Here is a 24,060-nt window from a genome sequence, read left to right on the forward strand (position 1 = left end):
GATACGCCTCTGTGTCTGGGGGTGTTATTAATAACCTATAAAGCTTAGATGATATTCTAGTGGGAGGTTCCCTTTCTTCACAGTATTTTTCAAACTGTGTCAGTTCCCTTCTGTACCTTCTCACTGGGCCTAATGAAGTAAAAAAATGGCAGAGTTGTAAAGCTTGCCAGTATTCTACTTCAAATTGGCCTCCCGATTGTACGAGCGAGGCGACTGTTGGCCACGCTTCGAATTGCATAAAGTGTGAGACCTGTGTAAATCCCTTCTCTCTAAGTTTCTTATAGGCCCCTCCCTCCATTTCTGGTTGGAAACGTGGATTTCCCAATATTGGGTATAATGGAGAATACATTGATGAGTGTTTGCCAATTTGACAGAGTTTAAAGCTAATAGCTAATGTCGGACCTATAATAGGATGTTTTTTTCAATAGGTCTGGTAGTGTTACATAGCACCATGGTGCTCTTCTCAAGGGGACCTGGCTTACCTCCTGCTCCAGTTCTACCCATAGTTTTATTTCAATACTTCTACACCAATCTATGACCCTACCCAAGTGTGCCACCTGATGGTATTTAGTTATGTCTGGTACCGCTATTATAAATCTCAACCCCCCCCCCCCCCCCCCAAAAAAAAAATGGCATATAGTATTCACTTTTAATATTATGGATAATCAGTACATCTGTTGATGTATTTAAGATTTTTATACATTTTTTTAAGCCAGATACTTTATATACAGTAATTTATGTAATCACAATAATGTAATGTGAACAACCTCAAACGATCTCTTGTAATGCCATATTACTTGGTACATGGGAGTGTTTTCTGGCAGCAGTACTCTTGTGAAAAGTCCCCAGATTTGCATTGTGCACACTACACAGAAATTTGCAAAGGTTTAACATTTATTAGTACTTTTTCAAAGTACTTTTATGTTGAAATATCATATTTATAGAATAAAAATTTAAAATCGACATATTTAGCCAGTGGGTGTTTGAGAAACGTTGAATGTTGCCATATGAAACCCATGCTCTTGTATAACCCATGAGCCGCCCGATGGCCCCATGTTGTCTCCAAGACCACTGCACTGCAACCACGCCGGCGAGCGAAATCAATGACCGTTCTACACAGCGCTTTGGCAATTCCTCTGCCTCTGTGGCTCTCGGCAACCGACATCCTCCTCAGTTCAATATGGTTCTCTCCTCCTGGGTGAGCTGATGGAATAGCTACCACCATCCCAACGACTTTTCCCAAGGACTCGGCCACCCAGAAGCAGTACCCGTCCCTTTGCATGTAGTATTTCTGGATATCCAGCATGTCATTGGAGAGGGAATGTCGGACATAGGAATCGTAGAGGTCCCTAGTGCCAAACCACATGGCAGTGAGGACCAGGAGGAGAACTATGAAGGACATGGACAGTGATCCAGTGGTGAAGAATGGAAGAAGGAAAACGGCCAGCAAAAATATCCGGATATGTGTCAGAGAAAGTCCATGTTTGAAGGCCACTCGAGTATGTTCCAACGTTCCCTCCGCAAACAGCTCCCTCACTGTATCGTAGTCACAGTCCTTGTACAGCCGAATGGTGTAGTCAGACATGTTTTGTTCTGTAGACCATAAAAAAAAAAACATATTCAGCACAGTTTCAGACATTTCATTTTGTGATCGGTGTTATGTATTGGAAATTTAGACAAATTATCCCAAAGGATAAAAAAAAAAGTGCTAACCCCAAAAGTTGACCGTCCTTACATAGAAGGCTGTACATGATCAAAATGTGGCCAGTTCAGCAGGGACCTATGAACTTTGATTTGTGTACACCCAGCCTGCACATACCTTAATCAATCAATTGATCAACATGTGTACAACCAGCCTGCCCATACCTTAATTGAAACATACCTGGATCAGCACTGCCGGCTATAGCCAGCGGCACCATTCGAGAGACGATTTTCCAACAGGGTGGTTGTACACAAGTTGAACTGTTGATCCTGCAAGGCTGATCAGTGTGTTCCTGACCGCTGGGAAGTCTCCCCTTGAAGTAAAAACGTTGCAATACTATAACCTATATAGCTATTGCATATATGTGTATCGCCCTACTCCCAATGACTGGGGCGCTATGCTAAATTAAGAGGGCATCTGAGCCAATAGTTGGGCTCAGACTTTACTAATTCCATGGAAATTGGCCTCTGTTCTGGCTATGGTTGTGCTTGATAGAAGTTATCCCTTGTTGCCTGTAGGTGGCGTTACCACCTAAGGCCCATGTTGGAACTTAGGCGAACCATGGTGTGTTAAGTGACCCTTCTCGGCAGCAGCCCAGTGGGAGTGGTGCCCCGCCGTGCATTTTGGGAAGGGATACTTAAGGGGCAGGCGCCGCTTTTTGGGGTCCTAAGCCTTGTGGCCCTCCTGGCACAATGTATGCGATTCCAGTCCCGGGACTACGTTGGACCGAGGCTGCATCTCTATTGAGTAAGTCCAGCTATGCTGGCTGGGGCCTATGATTCTATAAGGCATCTCAAGCTGTCCATCCAAGTGGGGGAATCTGCTTAACGAAGGAAGCCGGGGGGGGAGGACCTGCCTTGGAGGAAACCAAGCAAGGCAAGCTGATGTCTCGGGATAGGCCTGGTGACCTCATTATAAAAGTAATTCACTACTCAATTTGTCTTACAGACCCTACAGGGTCTTCTGCTGTAAGACAGGAAGTTCTGGACTGAAATCCTGAGGCAGAGGATCCCTGGCCATCCATTTTTTGTTCTCAGACGGTCTGTGGCAGAGACTGTTTTCATGCTGTCCGTGCGTCATTCCGGCTGCTAGGCCATGTGAGAGGGGTCTATCCGGGTGGGCAATACCCACTCAGGAAAGAGTGGCGAATATGTGTGCATTCTGTACCGCGTACCTGAACCTTCCCCTTCTTTCCTTCTACTTTCTTCACAAGTTTTATGCAGCAAAAATAAAACCCAACAGTTTACATCTTGTGTGGACATTGCAATCTCTACAGACTTTCTTCCCCTGACAACGAACTTAGAGGTAACGTGCAAAACCCAAATCTAAACCATCAGCTCCCCCGGGGAGGTAGTGCTACATATGTATTCATTTGTATGTCCCTTTATTGCTAGACTAATCTATCAGAGTATGCTAGGCCTGATGATATAATGTTGGCTATGAAGACAGACACATTTGCTCAGTAAATCATGTTACATTTCCTTTTAACCACTTGCCAACCAGTCCAATTCTGACACTTTGCTCCTACATGTAACAATCATATATATTTTTTTTTGCTAGGAAATTACACAGAACCCCCAAACACAGGGCTTGACAAATTTGCTTAGAATCTATGAGCCAACTGAAAAAGTTAGGAGCCAGTTTTTAAATCAGCTGCCCAGCTCCCCCCCCCCATGCGGCTCTGGTCCCCTCCGCTCCTCTGTTCTCCCCCCCCCATGCTGCTCTGGTCCCCTCCGCTCCCCCCCCATGCGGCTCTGGTCCCCTCCGCTCCTCTGCCCCCCCTATTCTGATCTGGTCCCCTCCTCTGTTCCCCTCCGCTCCTCTGTTCTCCCCCCCCATGCTGCTCTGGTCCCCTCCGCTCCTCTGTCCCCCCCCCATGCGGCTCTGGTCCCCTCCGCTCCTCTGTTCTCCCCCCCATGCTGCTCTGGTCCCCTCCGCTCCTCTGTTCTCCCCCCCATGCTGCTCTGGTCCCCTCCTCTCCTCTGTCCCCCCCCCCCATGCTGCTCTGGTCCCCTCCGCTCCTCTGTCCCCCCCCCATGCTGCTCTGGTCCCCTCTGTCCCCCCCCCATGCTGCTCTGGTCCCCTCTGCCCCCCCATGCTGCTCTGGTCCCCTCTGCCCCCCCATGCTGCTCTGGTCCCCTCTGCCCCCCCATGCTGCTCTGGTCCCCTCCGCTCCTCTGTTCCCCCCCCCCCCCATGCTGCTCTGGTCCCATCCGCTCCTCTGTTCCCCCCCATGCTGCTCTGGTCCCCTCCGCTCCTGCCCCCCCCCCCATGCTGCTCTGGTCCCCTCTGCCCCCCCATGCTGCTCTGGCCCCTCCGCTCCTCAGTCCCCTCCGCTCCTCTGTCCCCCCCCCCCATGCTTCTCTGGTCTCCTCTGTCCCCGTCCCCCCCCAGCGCTCACCTCTCTCGGGCTTAGTTAAGCAGCACGACTGAATGACGTTCCTCGGGAGTCGGCACTGAGAAGCTCATACGATCCGGAAGGAGGGCTCACGGCAGCCGCACACAGCTGTGATATACGCTTCCTCGTCACCCGTTCTACTGCTATTTCCTTCCCCCGCTCTCCATCTAGAGACTCAGTGGCAGCAGACAGGATGGAGAGCGGGGGAAGGAAATAGCAGAAGAACGGGTGACGAGGAAGCTTATATCACAGCTGTGTGTGGCTGCCGTGAGCCCTCCTTCCGGATCGTATGAGCTTCTCAGTGCCGACTCCCGAGGAACGTCATTCAGTCGTGCTGCTCAGGGCCGGTGCAAGGATTTCTGCCTACACAAGCAAAGCTCCATTTTAATAAAAATCTAACCTTTCTTGCTTTTGCGCTCACAAAATCAGAAAGCAAAGTCTGAAAATCAATGTCCTGTACAATTCTTTTTTCAATAGAAATCATTGCAAGTCCCACCAATCTCTCTTGTGACATTGTTGAATGTAGATAATTTTTTTATTAATTTGAGCTTTGAAAAGCTTTGTTCACCAGATGCAACAGATATCAGCAATGTCAATAATATCCGCAGTGCTATGGAGACATTGGGAGCAAAGTCATTTTTAAGTGCATATGCTAAAATGTGTGTAGGGGTCATTGTCGGTTTCAAGATAGGAGCCAATATGGTGAGTTCTTCACATAACTGTGCTCCATCCAGATCAGTATCTTCTGAGTTTTCATCAGTCAATACACTCTGCAAATCCAGACAATACTTCAGAAGTGTTTCATGTGGTACATTTGTAAGTTTCTGGATATTGGTGTCCGTTTCTGAAGCAGTGAAGAGCGGTGATCCCAAGGATCACCACTGATCACAGCCCACAAACAGTTTATGAAACAGTGATAATCGGGGGGAGAAGTGTTTGAATTTGTTCTCCTGCCGATTATCTCTTCACACAGTGAAGTCTCATAGACTGACACAGAAACGGACAGTTTATGAAGCTGTGATCTGAGCTCTTCACTGGTGATCTGAGTCAGAATTCACATGACATGTTAAGGACCGATCCTAGTGACCACTTAACCCCTTAAACCCCCCATGTTACCACCCCCCTTTATGTACTACCCCACTAACCCCAATAATGCCAAAGACCACGTTGTGGAGTAAAATTGGCCTTCCGGCCTTCTTTATTAAACCAATAACATTAACATAAATAACTGTTTTAAATAGCTTTTAAATAACTATATATACCCTATCAAAACCCCTGGTGGTCAAAAGGACCACCCCTCTCGAACTTGGACACTGGGACAATACTTCTAACCTAGGCCTCAGCCGCAAGACACCGACTCGGAGGCAGTATAACCGTCCTCAGTGACCTTAACCCTTTAACCCCTTCCTGGTTAACACCCGCCAACCAAAAGGTACACCATAACCTCCCATACCACGTATGGGTACAAACTTTATCTTACCCCAACTACCAGACTTTTTAGTCTTACCGAGACCCAAAAACACGCCACAGCTCACAAGGATAAAGCCTTACCCTTGCGAGCACCTCCAAACCCCCAGGGCCCTCTGGATTCCCTCCTGCAGCCCTAGCACCCATAGGGCGATGCCCACTTAGTTGAGATGGACCCCGTCCCTGCGCAGAAAACGCCATGTTTCGACTTCCAACTCCCTATGGCGCACCACCAATCCACCATTGCGCATAAAAAACCTCCCAACCTCCTTGTTGACTTTAAGCCGCGCCTTGTTGACCTTCTCCACAGACCAGGCCCACCTCCACGCTGTTCGGCCCACCATCTCCGACCAGACAATAATCATGTCCGGAAACAGAGAGCGCAACCGAAGAAAATCGTACTTTATGTCCCGGATTAACTGATGCATGGACCTGGAACCCATGTCGTTCCCGCCTGCATGGAGTACCAGGACGTCCGGGGCCCTATCTAAACGCGCGAACCTCAGCATCTCCGGCATGACCCTGCTCCATACCAACCCAGGGAACCCAATCCACCTGACCTGGGCTTCTCGAAAAGGGATACCCAGTTGCCTGCCATTTGGCCGACCATCCACCTGTCTGGCCCCCCAATGCACGTATGAGTGGCCTAGTATCCATACAAGGCAAGTCTCACCACCTGAAAAACATCAAGTAAACAGACATAAACTTCTAACAGCAATCCCCTTTTCCAACTTTCACTGTGTAACAAACAACTGCCCCTGATAAACTCCCCTGCCCTAAACTTACTCAAGAATCAAATGAGGGCGGATGTAGATCCTGAACCTCTCCGAGTCCCACCGCCCAATCTTTTTAACCACATCCGCAGCCAAACCGGCCCGGGCGGCTTCAGTAGCAGCCCCGATCCGGAACGAATGCGCTGAATAATCTCTCGGGTCATACCCGGTCTCTTTCAAACATCTCCTGAAAACCGCCACGAACTGAAATTTCGACAAAGCCGACCCATCCTGATGCATTAAGAAGGACCCTGCCGAACCAGGACGCATGGATCGAAACGATTCCACCGCCCGCACCGGACAAATTGCCGCTCCAGGGACCCTGAACAACTGGAGCCGCATTCCCTTCCCCCCTTGGTCTGTCTTAGACCTACGCACCCAGATTCCTAAACCTCCCCCCGATAGTTCCACATCCTGAACCAACAAACCACCCTACACCCCTCGCGAGGAACTGACTAGTTCACTCACCCTTAGCGCTCCGAAAAAGGCCAGTGCAAAGGCGGCCTTGAAAAGTGCACACTCGTATGCCGTTGAACACACCGCCGGTAAGCGCAGAAAGAGGTTCTGAAGCATCCCAAACGACACCGGCCGGCGGTCGATCTGCCGCCTTCCTGCCCTTCCTGTACCCTTTCACCGTCTGCCTCACCCAAAATTCCTTTGTGCAATCCGTCACCCCGTGCCACTTAAAGAAAAAAGTCAAACCTGCCAACACCCGATCAATCGCTGACACCGACACCCCCTGCTCCATCTTCAACGTGAGAAAATAGAGGACAGCGATGCCCGCATCTTGCCCGACCGGGGAGATACCCAGTCCCAACGCCAGCTCCACCCACTCTCGCCATACCTTGGAGTAAGCTGACCATGTCGCCGTGCTCACCGACCGCTGGATCCACCCTGCTGCGCTGTGAAAACAATGTCCCACATCCAAGCGGGACAGGGGACTCCGTGTTGCTCCGCCGCTGGTGCCAACTCCCGGAACCTGTCCCACTGAAAACGAGACAAAGCGTCAGCCAAGGTGTTCTCGACCCCCGGTAGGTGTACAGCATACATGTAGACATTTAAGTGCAAGCAACGTAGCACCAAATGGCGCAGCAAACTAACCACCGGCGGGGATCCCGCCGACATACGATTCACTACCTGCACCACCCCCAGGTTATCGCAATTGAAGCGCACTTTCGAATTCCGCAGCGTCTCACCCCACAGCTCCAGTGCCACCACAATCGGGAAGAGCTCCAGGAGCACCAGATTCTTCAAGAATCCCGCCTCCTGCCACTGCCTCGGCCAAGCCTCGGCGCTCCACCTGCCTCGACAAAACGCTCCATACCCTGTAGAGCCTGCGGCGTCCGTAAACAACTCCAAGTCAAAGTTGCTCACAGGCCCGGACATCCACAACGCACGGCCATTAAAGGAACTCAGAAACTCGTGCCAGACCCTCAAGTCGGCTCTGTGCTCCCCAGTAAGGGTAACAAAGTGCTTAGGCTTCCGCACGCCAGCCGTCGCTCCCGACAACCGGCGGCAAAACACCCTCCCCATGGGCATAATCCTGCAAGCGAAGTTCAACTTACCCAGCAGCGACTGCATACTGCGCAGCTGAATCTTCCGCAGCCCAATGGTCCCTCGAACTTCCGCCTTCAATGCCTCCAGCTTATCCTCCGGTAATCGACACTCCATCTTCCTCAAGTCCAGCACGGTACCCAAGAAAACGATGGAGGTAGTGGGGCCTTCCGTCTTCTCCGGCGCCAGGGGAACCCCGAACCGATAAGCCACGTACTGCAGCGTGCCTAACAGCACCGCGCACGTGTTCGCCCCAGGCGGGCCAACGCACAAGAAGTCATCCAGGTAGTGGATGACGGAACTGAGCCCTGAGACATCTCGCACCACCCACTCCAGAAAGGAACTGAACGTCTCGAACAGCGCGCAAGAGATGGAGCAACCCATGGGCAAACAACGATCCACATAGTATGCCCCATCCCAGCTGCATCCCAATAACCGAAAGCTGTCCGGATGAACTGGCAATAACCGAAAAGCCGATTCCACGTCAGCCTTCGCCATGAGAGCTCCCCGGCCGCACTTGCGCACCCACGAGACCGCTGCGTCAAATGACGTATAAGACACCGTGCAATCCTCCGGCGCAATGGCATCGTTGACCGAGCCACCCTTTGGGAAAGATAAATGGTGTATCAACCGGAACTTGCCCGGCTCCTTCTTGGGGACCACCCCCAGCGGGGACACGACCAAGTCATCAACCGGGGCCGTCGCAAACGGCCCCGCCATCCTACCCAAACGCACTTCTTTGGTAAGTTTCTCCGAAACCACCGAAGAATGCAGCACCGCCGATCTCAAATTATTTGCTTCCGGGGGGACAACTGAAAGAGAACATGGTATCCTAAAACCGCTGGCAAAGCCCTCCTCCAGCAACTTTGCCGCGCGCCTGTCAGGGTATCTATTGAGAAAGGGGAGCATCCTTCCCACCCGCACCGGAGTCACCCCCTTTTCCCCCAGACTCGCCGGGACGGCCCTTGTTCCGCTTGAAGCATTTTGCCAACGCGTGGGTGCCTCCGCACCCTGAACAAGTGTGCTTAAATCGGCAGTTCGCGCCATACTTGCACGTCCCTTCATTAAATTGCCAACAATAGCCCCATCTTTTTCCGGCCGGTAGTCCTGAGGCAGGTGCACCCCCGACCCCCCCTGAAAAAACTGTTGTGGGGCCCGCGCCGCTGTCATCAACGTCATCCACAGGTTAATGTCCTTCTGGTTCCAGCGCAGCATCGGTCGGAAAGCCATCCGTTGACGGAACTGTTCATCATACTGCAACCACGCCGTACCGCCATACATCTGGTGCGCCGACCGGATAGCCTCCAAGTAGATAAATAAACCCGAACAGTGTTCCGGAGCCTTCTCCCCCACCACGCAGGCCAGGATCGCAAACGCCTGTAGCCAATTGGTGAACGTACGGGGGATCAGGCGATACCGCCGTCGTTCCTCGTCTTCCTTCTTGTTCAATTCCGGCTTCAACCTGGTTAGATTAAATTTCTCGGGGGGAAGCAACGTGAAAATCTCCACATACTCCCCCTTCCAAATATTTTCCCTAACTTCCGGCTTCAGATGAGCCCCCAACGTAGCCTCAAAGCAAATGTACATTTCGCTCTGCACGGCATCTGCCAACCTGACGACATCCCTCTTATCACTCACCGCCTCCGGCGCAACCACCGGCGCCACCGACCCCGAACCACTTGTAACCGCCGCTCCACTTGCCGACGCCGCCCCCGCGCTCAAGCCCTCCTGCACCACCGACACTGCTGCCTGAACACCTTCCGCCTGAACGGACCCCCCCCAGCGGGGACCACGCCACCGCTGGAGAGGGCGTGCTGACAGCCCCTGGTTCGAACCTTCTAACCAAGTCCCGCAACCCGGCCCATAGATCCTGAGCCTCACCCCCTGGCACTGCCCCGCCCGTGGCACCCCCCATTGTCTCCTGAGCCCCGTCTTTCCCAGAGCCCCCCCCGCACCACTCTGCACTAACAAATCCAGCAATAAGCTACAAACAGAAGTAGAATGTGACTTACCAGGCTGCCTTGGACTAGGTCCACGCGCCGCCGGAATGGAATCCACCGCTGCTCGTTGTCCCGGACCATCATCGCTCTCTGACCCGGACAGCTCCCCTTCGGACCGGTCCTCACTCCGTGCTGGCGAAACGTCTCTCTGCCGGACCTCGGACTGTCGTGACGCTGCTGTAGACGGCCTGTGTTGCGCTGAACTTCGACCCCTCTGTGCCGGAACACCAGACCTGCTTGCGACCTCCGCAGATGGACTCCGTGAGCGCCCGCTGGCCCGGGCCTCCGCTCCCCGTCCACGTCCCTCACTCCTCGTCGCCCCCACACTCCGCTCCGAACTCCCTCCTATCGCTGCCGGGCCCCTGGCCGCCACGGGAGAGTGGCCCCGGGCCCGCTGGCTGGACTCCACTCGCTGGGTCGCACGACTGCCACGACCGTCTCCTGCAGTCCCGACCGCGCTGTCCGGGCGGGCTGTCTGACCCCCCCACTGCGGCGCAACGTCCGCGACGCGGATTCCTCCCGCCCCCCCCCCCCCCCCCCGAGGGCCTGGCTGTTGACCGCTGCGGGGATGGAGCCGGAGGGCCCCTGGCGGGTCTCCGTGTGTGCCGGTCTGTGCCTGGGGAAGGCCCCGGACTGTACCGCTCCGGCGGTTTCGACCGCCTAGCGCGTGGCGCGTTCCCCCCCCTCGGCGGGTGCCGCGGTCGGAGCCTCCAATGCTGCTGCTACATGTTCTCTCACCCAATTTGCCCCTTCGGCGGCCGCCGCAGCGCGCAACTGCGCAATTAACTCCGCCACCGCCGCCATCTCTAACAAGCTTCTTCCTGGCTGTAAAATGGAGGAGTGACCCACGTCACTTCCTCCACGCCAGAACCTTCTGCCGACCCCGCCCCTCTGCCAAGCCAGCCCATCCCCTACTTCCCCCTGGCCAATCGTCACGCCGGTCCCTCCCTGTCATGCGGCCCCTCCCCCAAATGCGTTGCTCCATGCCTTTCTCTCCCCGATTCACCATCTCAGAGCTGGTGAAGCGGGGAGTAAAGAGGAAATCCCGGGGGTTCTGAGGAGGAAGATTTTTAACTTCCTTCTACCTCGTTCAGACCCCCCAACACTGTAACCATGTCCCCCTGTAATTTTTATGTGTATACATATATATGCATAAATATATATAATGTATACATGTACATATATATAATGTGTGTGTGTGTGTGTGTATATATAGGGCCTGATCCACAAAAAACTGCCGTAACTTAACTTTTGTCATTTAAGTTACACCGCCGCAAAATCTCTACCTAAGTGCCTGATCCACAAAGCACTTACCTAGAAATTTTCAGCGGTGTAACTTAAATCCGTCCGGCGCAAGGCGTGCCTAATCTAATGGGGCGAGTCCCATTTAAATTAGGCGCGCTCCCGCGCCGGACGTACTGTGCATGCTCCCGATGTTATTTTCCCGACGTGCTTTGCGCGGATTTACGTTGCGCCAGGTTTTGAGAATCGCGACGGGCGTAAAAAAAAAAAAGTTGCGGCAGGAAATTTTTTTTTTTTTTTTTTTAAATGACAGCGACGCGGGATAGAAGGATCTACTTTTACAAGGTGTAAACAGTTTACACTTTGTAAAAGCAGCCCTAATTTTGCGACGGCAAACTAATACTTATGGAGAAAAAACGAAGCGTAAAAGCTTTGTGGATCTCCGTAAGTGCTAATTTGCATACCCGACGCTGGATTTCGACGAGAAATGCCCCCAGCGGCGGCTGTGGTACTGCATCCTAAGATCCGACAGTGTAAGTCCCTTACAGATGTCGGATCTTCTGCCTATCTATGAGAAACTGATTCTGTGGATCAGTTCCATAGATAGAAACAGGGATACAACAGCGTATCCCTTTTGTGGATCAGGCCCTTATATATTATGCAGGGGGACTCGTTATTTTAATTACATTAACCACGTGTCTTTCAGTGAACTGAGCGGTGATAATTTATCACTGCTCAATAAACTGACATCTCCGTATTTCTGTGAATTTCTGGTCCGTTCTCCACTGTTTGAAGCGTTGGAAGATCACTTCACTCCTCCAAGGGTGAAGCTATCTTCTCCGCTTCATAAACTTGGCACACAGGGGAGAAGAATCTTCACCGTGAATGCCGGAGAAAGAAGCAGTGAATAGATTTCACTGCTTCATAAACGGACACCATTATAAAGAAACTGAAAGTGCTTGCTGTGATGCTTGATTTGCTCAAATCTCTCATCAAGAGAATTAAAACAAACATCCAAAATACTAAAGAAGCACTCAACTTTAAAAATTTTTGCAGGATCGTCAATCGGTTCATCTTCACCTTCATAACAAAACCTCCTCTTTTTCTTTATTTGCCGCAGTAATGCAGGAAAACAGGCTCAATTTCCATTTCTGTGGCTAGCTCTTTAGCCTCATCCAGCAAATCTTCAAATCCTTGATCTGATCGATATTCTTTTAAAAAGGTTGTTGTAGATTCCAAAATATCGATCACATCTGGAAAGGTACATGCTTTTGCTTTGAAGCAGCTTGCTGACAAAGTTAATTCTCTTTAGAATGTTGTACCACAATACAATGAAACATAACATTTGTAGTTATTTAGCTCTTTTGCAAGGGATTCCGCCTCAGATTGTGCCATTGCTGTGTGCGAGCTATCCTTAGAAATACTTGTCAAGGCATCATAGATTTCTCCAACCTGGAACCGAAATGGCCGAACAGCATCTATTCTTGAAGACCATCTGGTATCAGACAAAGGTTTAACTGTTAGTATTCCAATGTACTTCTTCAAGACATTCCAACAAAGTGTAGATAGATCCCGACAAAAAAACATATATTTTTTGCACAACAGAAAAGAATGTCGCTCCATCCCTACATGACATGGCCGCATCATTCACCACAAGATTTAATGTATGCGCACTGCAGGGAACATAAAAGGCCCGCGAGTTTAAATCAAGGATCCTCTTCTGAACACCCTGGTGTTTGCCCTTCATGTTGGAACCATTATCATAGCCTTGTCCTCTCATATCACGAAGTGGAATATTTTGTTTTTTAAGTTCTGTCAAAATTGCCTTGGTCAGACCTTCTCCAGTTGAGCTTTGGATTTTGATAAAGCCAAGAAATCTTTCTTCTATACAGACCTCTGGTTCAGCAGTAGGGGACCCCCCTTCTTTGATGGACACAAATCGAACAATTATAGTCATTTGTTCAATATGTGAAATGTCTGGGGTGCAATCAAGTATTATAGAATAATACTTTGCAGCTTTCAGTGAGTGCTGTATTTGTTTAGTTATTTCTTTGGCTATAAGGCCGATTAGTTCATTTTGAATGTCCTTCCCCAAATAATGATGTACAATTTCCTTATTTTTGATACGCTTCAGATGTTCCTGCATAACCGTATCAAATGTGGCAAGCATTTCTACCAGTTCCATTATTTTCACTATGTAATGTGTCATTGCTACCTCTAAAAGCCAAGCACTGGCGACCAAGTTATGTTACAATGGCTACAAGCCTCTTTACAACATTTTGCCAATGTTGTGTTTCTGCTGTCAAAAATCTCTGGTATGCAGCATCTATTGTTTTGTTTTTCCTGATCCAAATCTGCTGCGCCCGGGCCACATCCAGTGACAGCAGCTGCCAGGCGCTGCGGCGCATTAGCACACCGGAGCGGGACACCGGGCGGCGGCAACTCCGGACAATAAAGTATTAAAAAAAAGAAATTAAAAAAAAAAGGTAATTTTTCCGCCCCATCCCAGGCTGCCGACCTGCCCGCCCCAAGCGGCCGCTTGGTCCGCCTGGTGGTTGCGCCGGCCCAGAAGTGCTGCTTAACTAAGCCCGAGAGCGGTGAGCGCTGGGGGGGGTGGGGGGGCAGTACATGCCTGCCTAGCTGTCAAACTGGGAAGATGATGTCGGAAGTTGGCAGGCAGCCAGAGCAAGCTGCGATCGTCACAGCACAGTCTACCAGAGGGCGCTGATTCGTAAAAAGTGACGGCCTCAATTTTGGCTAGCCCCAGGCTGAAGTCCAAATACCTACAGCTGCTGCGCCCAGGCACCAGGACTCCATTTCCAGTCGCCATTGCGACCTGGCACCTGGGTTTTGTCGAGCCCTGCCCAAACATATATGTTTTTTTTTTTTTTAGCAGGGACAGCCCAGAGAATACAATGGCGGTCATTGCAACTTTTTATCTCGCACGGTATTTGCACAGCAATTTTTCAAACGCGTATTTTTTTGGGGAAATGCTTTAAAAAAAAAAAAACGTAAAGTAAGCCTTAATTCATTTTGCATTGTGTGAAAGATGAAGTTACGCCAAGTAAATTGATACCTAACATGTCACACTTCAAAACTGCACACACTCGTAGAATGGCGCCAAACTTTGGTACTTAAAAATCCCCATAGGTGACGCTTTAAATTGTTTTTCTGGTTACATGTTTTGAGTTACAGAGGAGGTCTAGGGCTAGAATTATTGCTCTCGCTCTAACGTTTGTGGCAACACCTCACATGTGTGGTTTGAACACCGCTTTCATATCTGGGCGGGACTTGCGTATGCGTTCGCTTCTGCGTGCAAGCACACTGCTTGCCGACCAGCCACCGCAGTTTTACGGCGGCAGGTTGGCTCTGCTGGGCGAGAGCACGTAGCTATATGTCGCCTCGCCCAGCAGCCAATAGGGGCGCGCACGCCCCCCGCTCTGCCCTGACTCCCGTGCCCGTCGGTCGCGATCGCCGCCGGGCACGCACAATTGCTCGTTACAGAGCGAGGCCTGGGAGCTGTGTGTGTGTAAACACACAGCTCCCGATCCTGTCAGGGGGAGAAATGCCTGACCATACATTGTATGAACAGACGAACAGCGATTTGTCATTTCCCCATGTCAGTCCACTTCCCCTACAGTTAGAACACACTCAGGGAACATGCTTAACCCCTTCCCCTTCACTGCCAGTGTCATTTTTATAGTAATCAATGCATTTTTATTGCACTGATCGCTATAAAAATGCCAATGGTCCCAAAAATGTGTCAAAAGTGTCCGAAGTGTCCGCCATAATGTCGCAGTACCGAAAAAAGATCGCTGCCATTACTAGTAAAAAAAATGGAGTTACTTACCAGTAACGTCCTTTTCCAGGAGTCTTTCAGGACAGGCACCTTAGAGAGATCCCGGCTCCTCCCCATTCAGGAAACACTGCCTTCCTTTAGAAGTTTAAAGCCTCATCCTCCCACTGGCCCATCAGTTCTTCAAGAGTACCTCCGGCCAACTGGGGAGACACAAGAATACGTCATACACAAACTTTCCATCTTACCTGACGGTCTTATGTGATGAGTCCTCCAATATTCGATACCTGGGTGGGTACTGGTGCTGTCCTGAAAGACTCCTGGAAAAGGATGTTACCGGTAAGTAACTCCATTTTTCCCTAGATCGTCTTTCAGGACAGGCACCTTAGAGAGGATAAGCAATCACCTTACCTTGGGACCACTGCCTGTAGCATGACCGAAAGCCTGGTCCTGTGCTGACAGCAGGTCCAATCTATAGTGTTAAATGTTGCAAAGCTGGACCACGTTGCCGCCCTGCAGATCTGCTCTGGAGAGGCACCAGCCCATTCTGCCTGCGAAGTTGCCACTGCTCTGGTAGAATGTGCCCTGATCCCTTCTGGAGGTTCTAATCCCCCTATCACATAAGCTTGACTGCTTTCAACCAGCTGGCTATAGTACGTCTGGAAGCTCTGGAACCCTTCCTAGCTCCTGAAAACAAAACAAAAAGGGAATCTGACTTCCTAAATTCTTTAGTGCTCTCTAAATACTGAAGGACACACCTTCTAACGTCCAAATTATGAAAGGTACGTTCTTGTTCCCTCACCGGGTTCGAACAAAAAGTAGGTAAACTAATCTCCTGGCCTCTGTGAAACTTCGAGGCCACCTTTGACAAAAAGGCTGGATCTGTCTTAAAAACCACCCGATCCGGAAAGACCTGAAAAAAGGGAGCCCTAATCGAGAGGGTTTCGAGTTTGCTTACTCGTCTAGCCGTAGTAATCGCAACCAAAACGCAGTTTTGAGGGTGATTAACTTTGAGGTGCAGGACACCAATGGTTCAAAAGGTTCTCCTGTAAGGGCCTGCAAAACTAAGGAAAGATCCCACACTGGGAACGAGGCGACTACAACTGGCCTCTGCCTATTTAAGGCCTTAAAAAACCTTACTATCCAAGGATCCATCGCTAGATTCTTCTCCAAATAAACGCTCAAAGCTGACACCCTTCATGGTGCTAAGAGCTAACCCCTTGTCTGCCCCAGACTGCAGGAACTCTAGTACTGCTACAAAACTGTGTACACTAAAGGAGCTTTCTGAGCACCAGGTATTAAAACGTTTCCATACCTTATGATAAATGGTATGTGTTTCTCTTTTTCTACAGCTTAAAAGGGTCGCAACAAGGCGATCAGAGAAACCCTTGCCCCTCAGCAACTCCTCCTCAGAAACCAGGCCGCAAGGTTCCACCTGTCCATGTGAGGGCAGCAGACTGGACCTTGAGTGAGAAGGTTGTCCCGAACCGGTAGAATCCAAGGGGTTCTATGGCCAGGTTTCTTAAGATTGAGAACCATGGTCTCCTGGGCCAATGTGGGGCAATCAAAATGAGGATTGTGTTCTCCTGCTGAAACGTCCTCAGAACTGCAGGGATTAACACCGGAGGGGGAAAAGCATAACACCTGGAAAATTTCCACTTCTGTGCCAGTGCATCTATCCCCAATGCTCCGTCCCACCTGCTTAGGGAAAAGAAGAGATCTACTTTGGTGTTTTGTTTTGAGGCAAATAGGTCCACACAAGGTACTCCCCACCTCTGGACTATCATACTAAAGACCTCCTGTTCTGCTGAGGAAGTCCGCTATCAAGTTCTGGTCCCCTTTTAGATGTAATGCTGATAGGGACAGGACATTGTGCTTGGCCCATTTGAGAATGGCTTCCACCAGTAGCCAGAGGGAGCTGCACTTTGTACCCCCCTGCTTGTTGATGTAGGCCACTGCTGGGGAATTGTCTGAGCGAACTCGCATGTGGTGCCCTTGAAGTTCTCTCTGAAACGAGATGAGTGCCAAAGCTACTGCCCTCAGCTCCCTCCAATTGGAGGACTTCTCTGCATCCCTTGTCTCCCAGGTACCCACCTGGGACCCAAGTGTGCTCCCCAACCTGTGCCGCTGGCATCGGTTGTGACCGTCTTGGATACTGGCAGAATCCACTCCAGACACTGGGACAAATTTGCTCCACCACCAGAGGGACCGTTTGACCTGTCCTGGGACCGAGATCAGGGAATACATTGACCCCTGACTGTGGTCCCAAACCCTCAAAATGAAAAGTTGGAGAGGACGAAAATGTAGCCCCGCCCACTGAACTGCTGGAAGTGTGGAGGTCAATAGCCCCAGGGCTGACATAGCCTTTCTTACTGAGACCTGGCCGCTGCCCTGAAGAAACAAGATGGCTTTGTCTACCTTCTGGACCTTCTCTGGAGGAAGAAAACCCCTTTGCCCTGTTGAATCCAATATGTATCCCAGGAAGGACACCTTTTGGGACGGAACCAGGTTGGATTTTTCTAGGTTTATGAGACATCCTAAATTTTTCCAGGATGTCCCTTGCTACCCGCAGATCCCGGTTCAGCCGCTCTGGGGAAGGGGCGAACAAGAGCAGGTCATCCAGGTATGCGACTATTGAGATTCCCCTGAGTCACAGGAAAGCCAAAACCTCCGTCATCACCTTGGTGAAGATGCGGGGGGAAGATGATAGGCCGAAAGGGAGAGCTCTGAATTGCAGGTGTAGTACCTCTTCCCCGGTCTTTACTGCTAGCCTTGGGAACCTCTGATGGTCCTCCGCTATGGGGATGTGTAGGTACGTGTCTTTCAAATCGATTGAAGCCATAAAGCAGTTTGGTGGAAGAAGAGCTTTTACCGAATAGATTGAGTCCATTCGAAATCTCATGTACCTGACGGAAACATTCAGGGGCTTCAGGTTTAGAACTTGAATTTTCCCGAGGGTTTGCGAACCACAAAAATGTGGGAACAAAAGCCTCTGCCTATCTCTGGGGTTGGGACCTGTACAACCACCTCCTGTTATTCCAACTCCAGCAGAGAGGAAAGGAGGGCCAAAGATTTTTCCACACACCTCGGCAAGTTGGTAACCAACAGTCCAAGAAGGGGGGAATTTAAAAAATCCAGCCTGTAGCCCCTTCTGATGATTCCCAAGATGAATTGGTTGAAGGTGATCATCTCCCACTGTGGGAGAAAGGCCCCCAACCTTCCTCCCACTGTTACCCTGTCACTGGGTCGTTTTGGGCTGTTCAGGAGGGCGAAAAATCACACCCTCTCGGCCCTTCCCCTTCTGTCCCCAACCTTTCTTCTGGAGACCTGTCTTAGGGGCTTCCGATTTCCTTCGAAATCTAAACTTTTTTTGTTTGTTCCCCAAACTTTTTTTTGATGGGAAATGCCTTCTTTTTGTCGGCAGTCCGATCCAAGACGGCCTCCAAACCAGGACCAAACAATAAGTCCCCTGTGAGAGGAATACCACAGAGCTTTACTTTGGAAGCACTGCCCCCCTGCCACGTTCTAAGCCACAAGGCTCTTCTAGCCGAGTTACACAGTGCTGCCGATCTTGCGGACATATGCACTGATTCCGCTGAGGCGTCTGCCAGATAAGCCACACCCTTTAGCAGCATGGGAAAAGAGGAGAGAATAGTCTCCTTTGTTGTACCCGCTTCAATATGTGCCTTTACTTGAGTAAGCCAATATTCCAAATTGCGAGCCACCACCATGGCTGCCATAGCGGGTTTAAGATTACCCTGAGAGGAGTCCCAGGATTTTTTAAAAAGAGAATCCATTCTCTTGTCCATGGGATCGGAGAGGACCCCCATATCCAAAGACCCATGAGAGACCCTTTGTCAGATTGGGTGAGTGCCTCCACCACCAGAGTGCTCATTTCACCTTCGATGATAGTTTGAGGTGCTTTTCCAGCGACTTCTGGTGCGATCAAACCTATAGAATGTTTATCTGGAGAGGTCTGGAATGTAATCTTGCCCACTGGACTGCTGGGATTGTAGCCGTGAGAAGGCCCAACACTGACATGGCTGATCTGACTGAAACCGAGAGATTCGTCTGAATCTGACTCACTGCTGAAAAGATATTTTCCTGAGGAAGGAACACGTTTTGGAATACAGAATTTAAGGTCTAGCTCAGAAACCTCATCTCCTGTGTAGGATCTAGATTTGACTTCTCCAGATTTAACAACCAACCTAGGCTCTTCAGATGAGTCTGACATTTGAAGGTTTGTCACAACCTGATCTCTGGAATCCGCAAAGAACAATAGGTCCTCCAGATATGGAACGACCGAGATCCCCCTCAGTTTCAGAGGTTCCAGGGCTTCCGCCATTACTTTTGTAAAAATCCTGGGGGAAGATGAAAGCCCGAACTGCAGGGCCCTGAACTGGAGATGCCAGACTGAAGTCCCTAGATTGATGGCCAGTCGAAGAAACCAATGGGAAGCCAGCGCTATCGGTACATGCAGATAGGCGTCTCTCCTATCCAGGGATGCCATGAAGCAGTCTGGAGATAACAGCTTTGTTATGGAATGAATCGTGTCCATTCTGGAAACGGAAGTGCCGTTCGGAGGACCTGCCCCCTAGTCCCTGCGTTCCAAAAGCTTGGAGCCACAAGCGCCGCGCCCCGCCTCCACAGGAAACAGCGTCGCCGGCGTGACGTCACCCGCTGGCCGTGACCCTGAACCGACATGCGGCACCCGCCCAACCACCAGAGCCATAACATGCGGATTCCGGGTGCATGGACGCTGAGCCTCCTGTGGGTCGCTTTGCTCCCGTGAGCAGGCAAGACTAGGGACTCCGGAACACCCCCTCTGCAAGGTAAAAAGGGGGGAGCTGGGATGGTCCATATAAAAACGGCAAACCAACTGCCACCATTGAGGGAAAAGCCTGACCTCCTCCAACCTTGGAGAGAAGCGCATCTCCCTGGCTCCAGCCTGTTGCTTCCACCATGGCGGAGAAAACACAATAACTGAAGCCATGGTGGAAGAGGAGGGATTTAAAGCCTGGGTGTGTTTCCTATTGAGGAGGTGGAGCTGCGCTCTCTCCAAGGTTGTCCTGAAAGGCGATTTGAGAAAAATTCTTGGACCCCCCCCCCCCCATGCAATTTTGATCTCCACCTGCTCTGAGACAATACAATAAGTATCATATTACTGTATCACATCAGGCAGTGATTGTGATTGGTTCCAGAGGTTACAGCATATCATTACTGTTTACTAACTGGTTGCTAGAGGTTACAGCACACATTACGGCTCACTGATTAGTTGCTAGAGGTTACAGCACATGATTTCTTGTTGATTGGTTGCTAGAGATTACTGTACAGTAATACCGCTCACTGATTGGTTGCTAGAGGTTACAGGACATCATCTCTCCACTGCAGAGGTGCATGCTATACATATGAATGCCACCTGTATTTACATATGAATGCTGCCGCTATTTACATGTAAACACAGGGTCTGCAGGTGAGTCATCTGTACACAACAATAGGACAGAGCTGGGCAGCATTAGTACTACCACTTAACACTGAGATATCGGGACACAGCACAGGACTAAAACTTCATGGGAATTTAAACTGGGATAGTTGGCAAGTATGAGGCAGCTGCTTTGGGCCCCACAACAGTGACAGGGCCCAGGGCAGCTTCCCCTTTTGCCCTGCCTTAAAGACGGCCCTGCATGTTGGCACTTGTGACTTTCATCACCAAAAATATGGTACCAACAGGCTTTCAACTTACAAAGCGGGTAACTAGACTACAAGTCAAGTGGAAACTTTAGTCGCCCCAACCAATGGTGGGGTTTGATGTTCCAGCCTCAGGACAAGCAGATATTTCTGGCACTGCAAAAAGTGACACTTATGCCGCGTACACACGATCGGAAATTCCGTCAAAAAAAGTCTGACGTGAGCTTTTGGTCGGAAATTCCGATTGTGTGTGTGTGTAGGCTCTAACTGACTTTTGCTGTCGGAATTTCCACCAACAAAAGATTGAGAGCTGGTTCTCTATTTTTCCCGATAGAGAAAGTTCCTATCGGAAAATCTGCTAGTCTGTATGCAATTCCGACGCACAGGAATCCACGCATGCTCGGAATCTAGCAGAAGAGCCAAACTGCCTATTGAACTTCATTGAACTCGACTTGTCGTACGTCACCATGTTTTTGGCGTTCAGAATTTTTGACAAGATTTGTGTGACCGTGTGCGCGACAAAAGTTTGAGCCACGGTTTTCTTGTCGGAATTTCCGATCGTGTGTACGCGGCATTATACCCCCCCCCCCCCCCGACCAAGCATGCTGAGATTGTTAGTGCCCAAAACACATGTAGTCCTCCTACGAAGGCATGCTGGAGTTTGTAATCCCCAACAAAGGCAGATTTGAGTTTTTAGTTCCATGCTGAGTGGACTACAAGCTGAGGCTACTCAACAATGCATGATGAGGTTAGTAGTCCCACCCCCATAACATATATTCCGCCTGTCAATGTATGCTAAAATTGGTAGTTCCACTCCCAGGACATGCAGGAATCTCTAGCACCCAGGGATGGACTGGCCATTGGGGCTACAGGGAGTTCCCCGGTGGGCCGATGGCTCAGTGGGCTGGCTTCAGCGACAGTGGACCGCCGCCCCCTTTGCCCCTCTGTCTCTCCCTCCCCGCAGTGCTCACCTCCTCTCCCTCCCGCAGCGCTGACCTGGGGGGGACAAAGATGCAGGGGGAGGACCAGAGGAGCATGGGGGGGAACCAGAAGGAGCACGGGGGAGGGGACAGACAGCTGACTCAACCGCTATGGCCTGGGAGTTTCTCACATCTACCTAATCTTGTCCCATAAGTGGGGCACCGAACTAATTATTTTGCCCCGGGTGAAATAATGTCTAGCTTCCCCACTGGTACTGCCTATAAAAGTACCAGTACCACCGTTCTACTCTAATAAATAGAACGACGAGTGGCTAGTGAAGGGGGAGAGGGGGCTTGGGTGGCCGGGGGGGGGAGGGTGCGGGAGTTGTCTGACCGCCATGGGAGAGACCTGTCAAAGTGGGGCAGTCTGGATGAAGTCCAGGGCCAAATTTTTGCCCCAGTCCAGCCCTGCCAGCACCGTACAAATTAGGACCTGCAGTTGTCAAGATGAGATCTAAAGCTCTATTCCCAGGCCATGCAAGGATTTCTAGCACTGCACAAGCTGAAACTTGTAGTCCTCTTTCCAAGGCATGCTGAGCTTTGTTGTCCCATGTCTCCAAGACATGGAGGGATCTCTAGCACTACAGAAAATGAGAGTTGTAATTCTGCCACAGCATGCTGATCTTTGTAGTCCCACCTTTCTAGCACTACACAACTAAAACTTGCACCCCCCCCCTACCAAGGCATGCTGAGATTTGTAGTCCCACCCCAGGACATGCAGGAATTTCTAGCACTACACAACTAAAACTTGCACTCCCCCCCCCCCCTACCAAGGCATGCTGAGGTTTGTAGTCCCACCCCAGGACATGCAGGGATTTCTCGTACTACACAACTAAAACTTGCACCCCCCCCCCCTACCAAGGCATGCTGAGGTTTGTAGTCCCACCCCAGAACATGCAGGGATTTCTCGTACTACACAACTAAAACTTGTACCCCCCCCCCCCCCCACCAAGGCATGCTGAAGTTTGTAGTCCCACCCCAGGTCATGCAGGGACTTCTTGTACTACACAACTAAAACTTGCACTCCCCCCCCCCCCCTACCAAGGCATGCTGAGGTTTGTAGTCCCACCCCAGGATATGCAGGGATTTCTCGTACTACACAACTAAAACTTGCACTCCCCCCCCCCCCCTACCAAGGCATGCTGAGGTTTGTAGCCCCACCCCAGGACATGCAGGGATTTCTCGTACTACACAACTAAAACTTACACCAGGGGGCATGCTGAGGTTTGTAGTCCCACCCCGGAACATGCATGGATTTCTTGTACTACACAACTAAAACTTGCACCCCCCACCAAGGCATGCTGAGGTTTGTAGTCCCACCCCAGGACATGCAGGGATTTCTCGTACTAACCAACTAAAACTTGCACTCCTCCCCCCTACCAAGGCATGCTGAGGTTTGTAGTCCCACCCCAGAACATGCAGGGACTTCTTGTACTACACAACTAAAACTTGCACTCCTCCCCCCTACCAAGGCATGCTGAGGTTTGTAGTCCCACCCCTCAAAACATTGAAATCTCTCTAACACTGCAAAGGTTAGGATTTTGCAACACCAGGGCATGCTTAGATGTGTAGTTCTTCACCCTCTCTCTTGACTAGAGACATGCTGGGTGTTCTAGTTCCTTCCGCTGAAGCTTTAGCAGCTACATACAAGTTGATGAGAGCAGCTTCCAGCTCTGGTGACCCCCAAATATCTTGGTTTGTTCCCTACAACATAGTAACATTATATGTATAAAATGGGTCTTCCCGAACATCGGCCTCTCTCTATACACTGTATGGTAGAAATTCCATTCTAAATCAGCAATGTTCTACCTGATAGACGAGCAGCATGGACACGTTTCCACGTCCTGTACGGTGGTTCCTGATCACTCCCACTAAATTACATACTGAAGTGTCATGTGACCTCCCTCTAGCCTATAGGAGTGCTCCGAAGCAAGGAATGTTACATTGTACCCTTCTGCCGTCATGGTCCAGCAGGTCTTATGACTCTTTTCAGATTGCTGAGTCATTGTAGACGGCAAACCATGAAAATCATCCAACAACTCCATTATATATTCAAATGTTAAAAAGGCAAATTTCCCATCCTTACAAAACCACTTAACCCCCGGACCATATTGCTGGTCAAAGGCCAGAGCACTTTTTGCGATTCGGCACTGCGTCGCTTTAACTGACAATTGCGCGGTCGTGCGACGTGGCTCCCAAACAAAATTGGCGTCCTTTTTTTTCCCCCACAAATAGAGCAAGTGCTGTATTCACAAAGCACTTGCCTCTAAAGTTACGGCGGCGTATCGTAAATCTCCCGGGGTAAGGGCGCGGAATTCAAATGATGAACAGGGGGGCATGTTTTATGTAAAACAAGCTTGACCCCACGTAAATGACGCTTTTTTCGTACGTCGCATGCGCAGTATCGCGTCGGATTTTTTAATTAAATTACGCCCGCTCAATGCCTAGACGACGTGAACG

At 50.5% G+C, this 24,060-nt stretch overlaps 1 protein-coding gene across 1 annotated transcript; it reads right to left on the reverse strand.

Moving 5' to 3' along the window:
- Positions 1-637: 637 nt before the first annotated feature.
- Positions 638-23,485, reverse strand: LOC120924478 (probable N-acetyltransferase camello). The gene is made up of 2 exons (XM_040335468.1): positions 23,410-23,485; positions 638-1,593 (listed from the first exon to the last, which is right to left on the reverse strand). Exon 2 carries the CDS (start codon positions 1,583-1,585, stop codon positions 920-922), a length of 666 nt encoding a protein of 221 aa, XP_040191402.1. The 5' UTR covers positions 1,586-1,593; positions 23,410-23,485; the 3' UTR covers positions 638-919.
- Between the last annotated feature and the right edge of the window lie 575 nt (positions 23,486-24,060).

This window comes from Rana temporaria, chromosome 1, assembly GCF_905171775.1.
Source record: "Rana temporaria chromosome 1, aRanTem1.1, whole genome shotgun sequence".
NCBI classification, from domain to species: Eukaryota; Metazoa; Chordata; class Amphibia; order Anura; family Ranidae; genus Rana; species Rana temporaria.

What these genes read in the sequence shown, in the direction of transcription:
- LOC120924478 (XM_040335468.1), bottom strand. Translation starts at nt 1,585, where the DNA reads ATGTCTGACTACACCATTCGGCTGTACAAGGACTGTGACTACGATACA.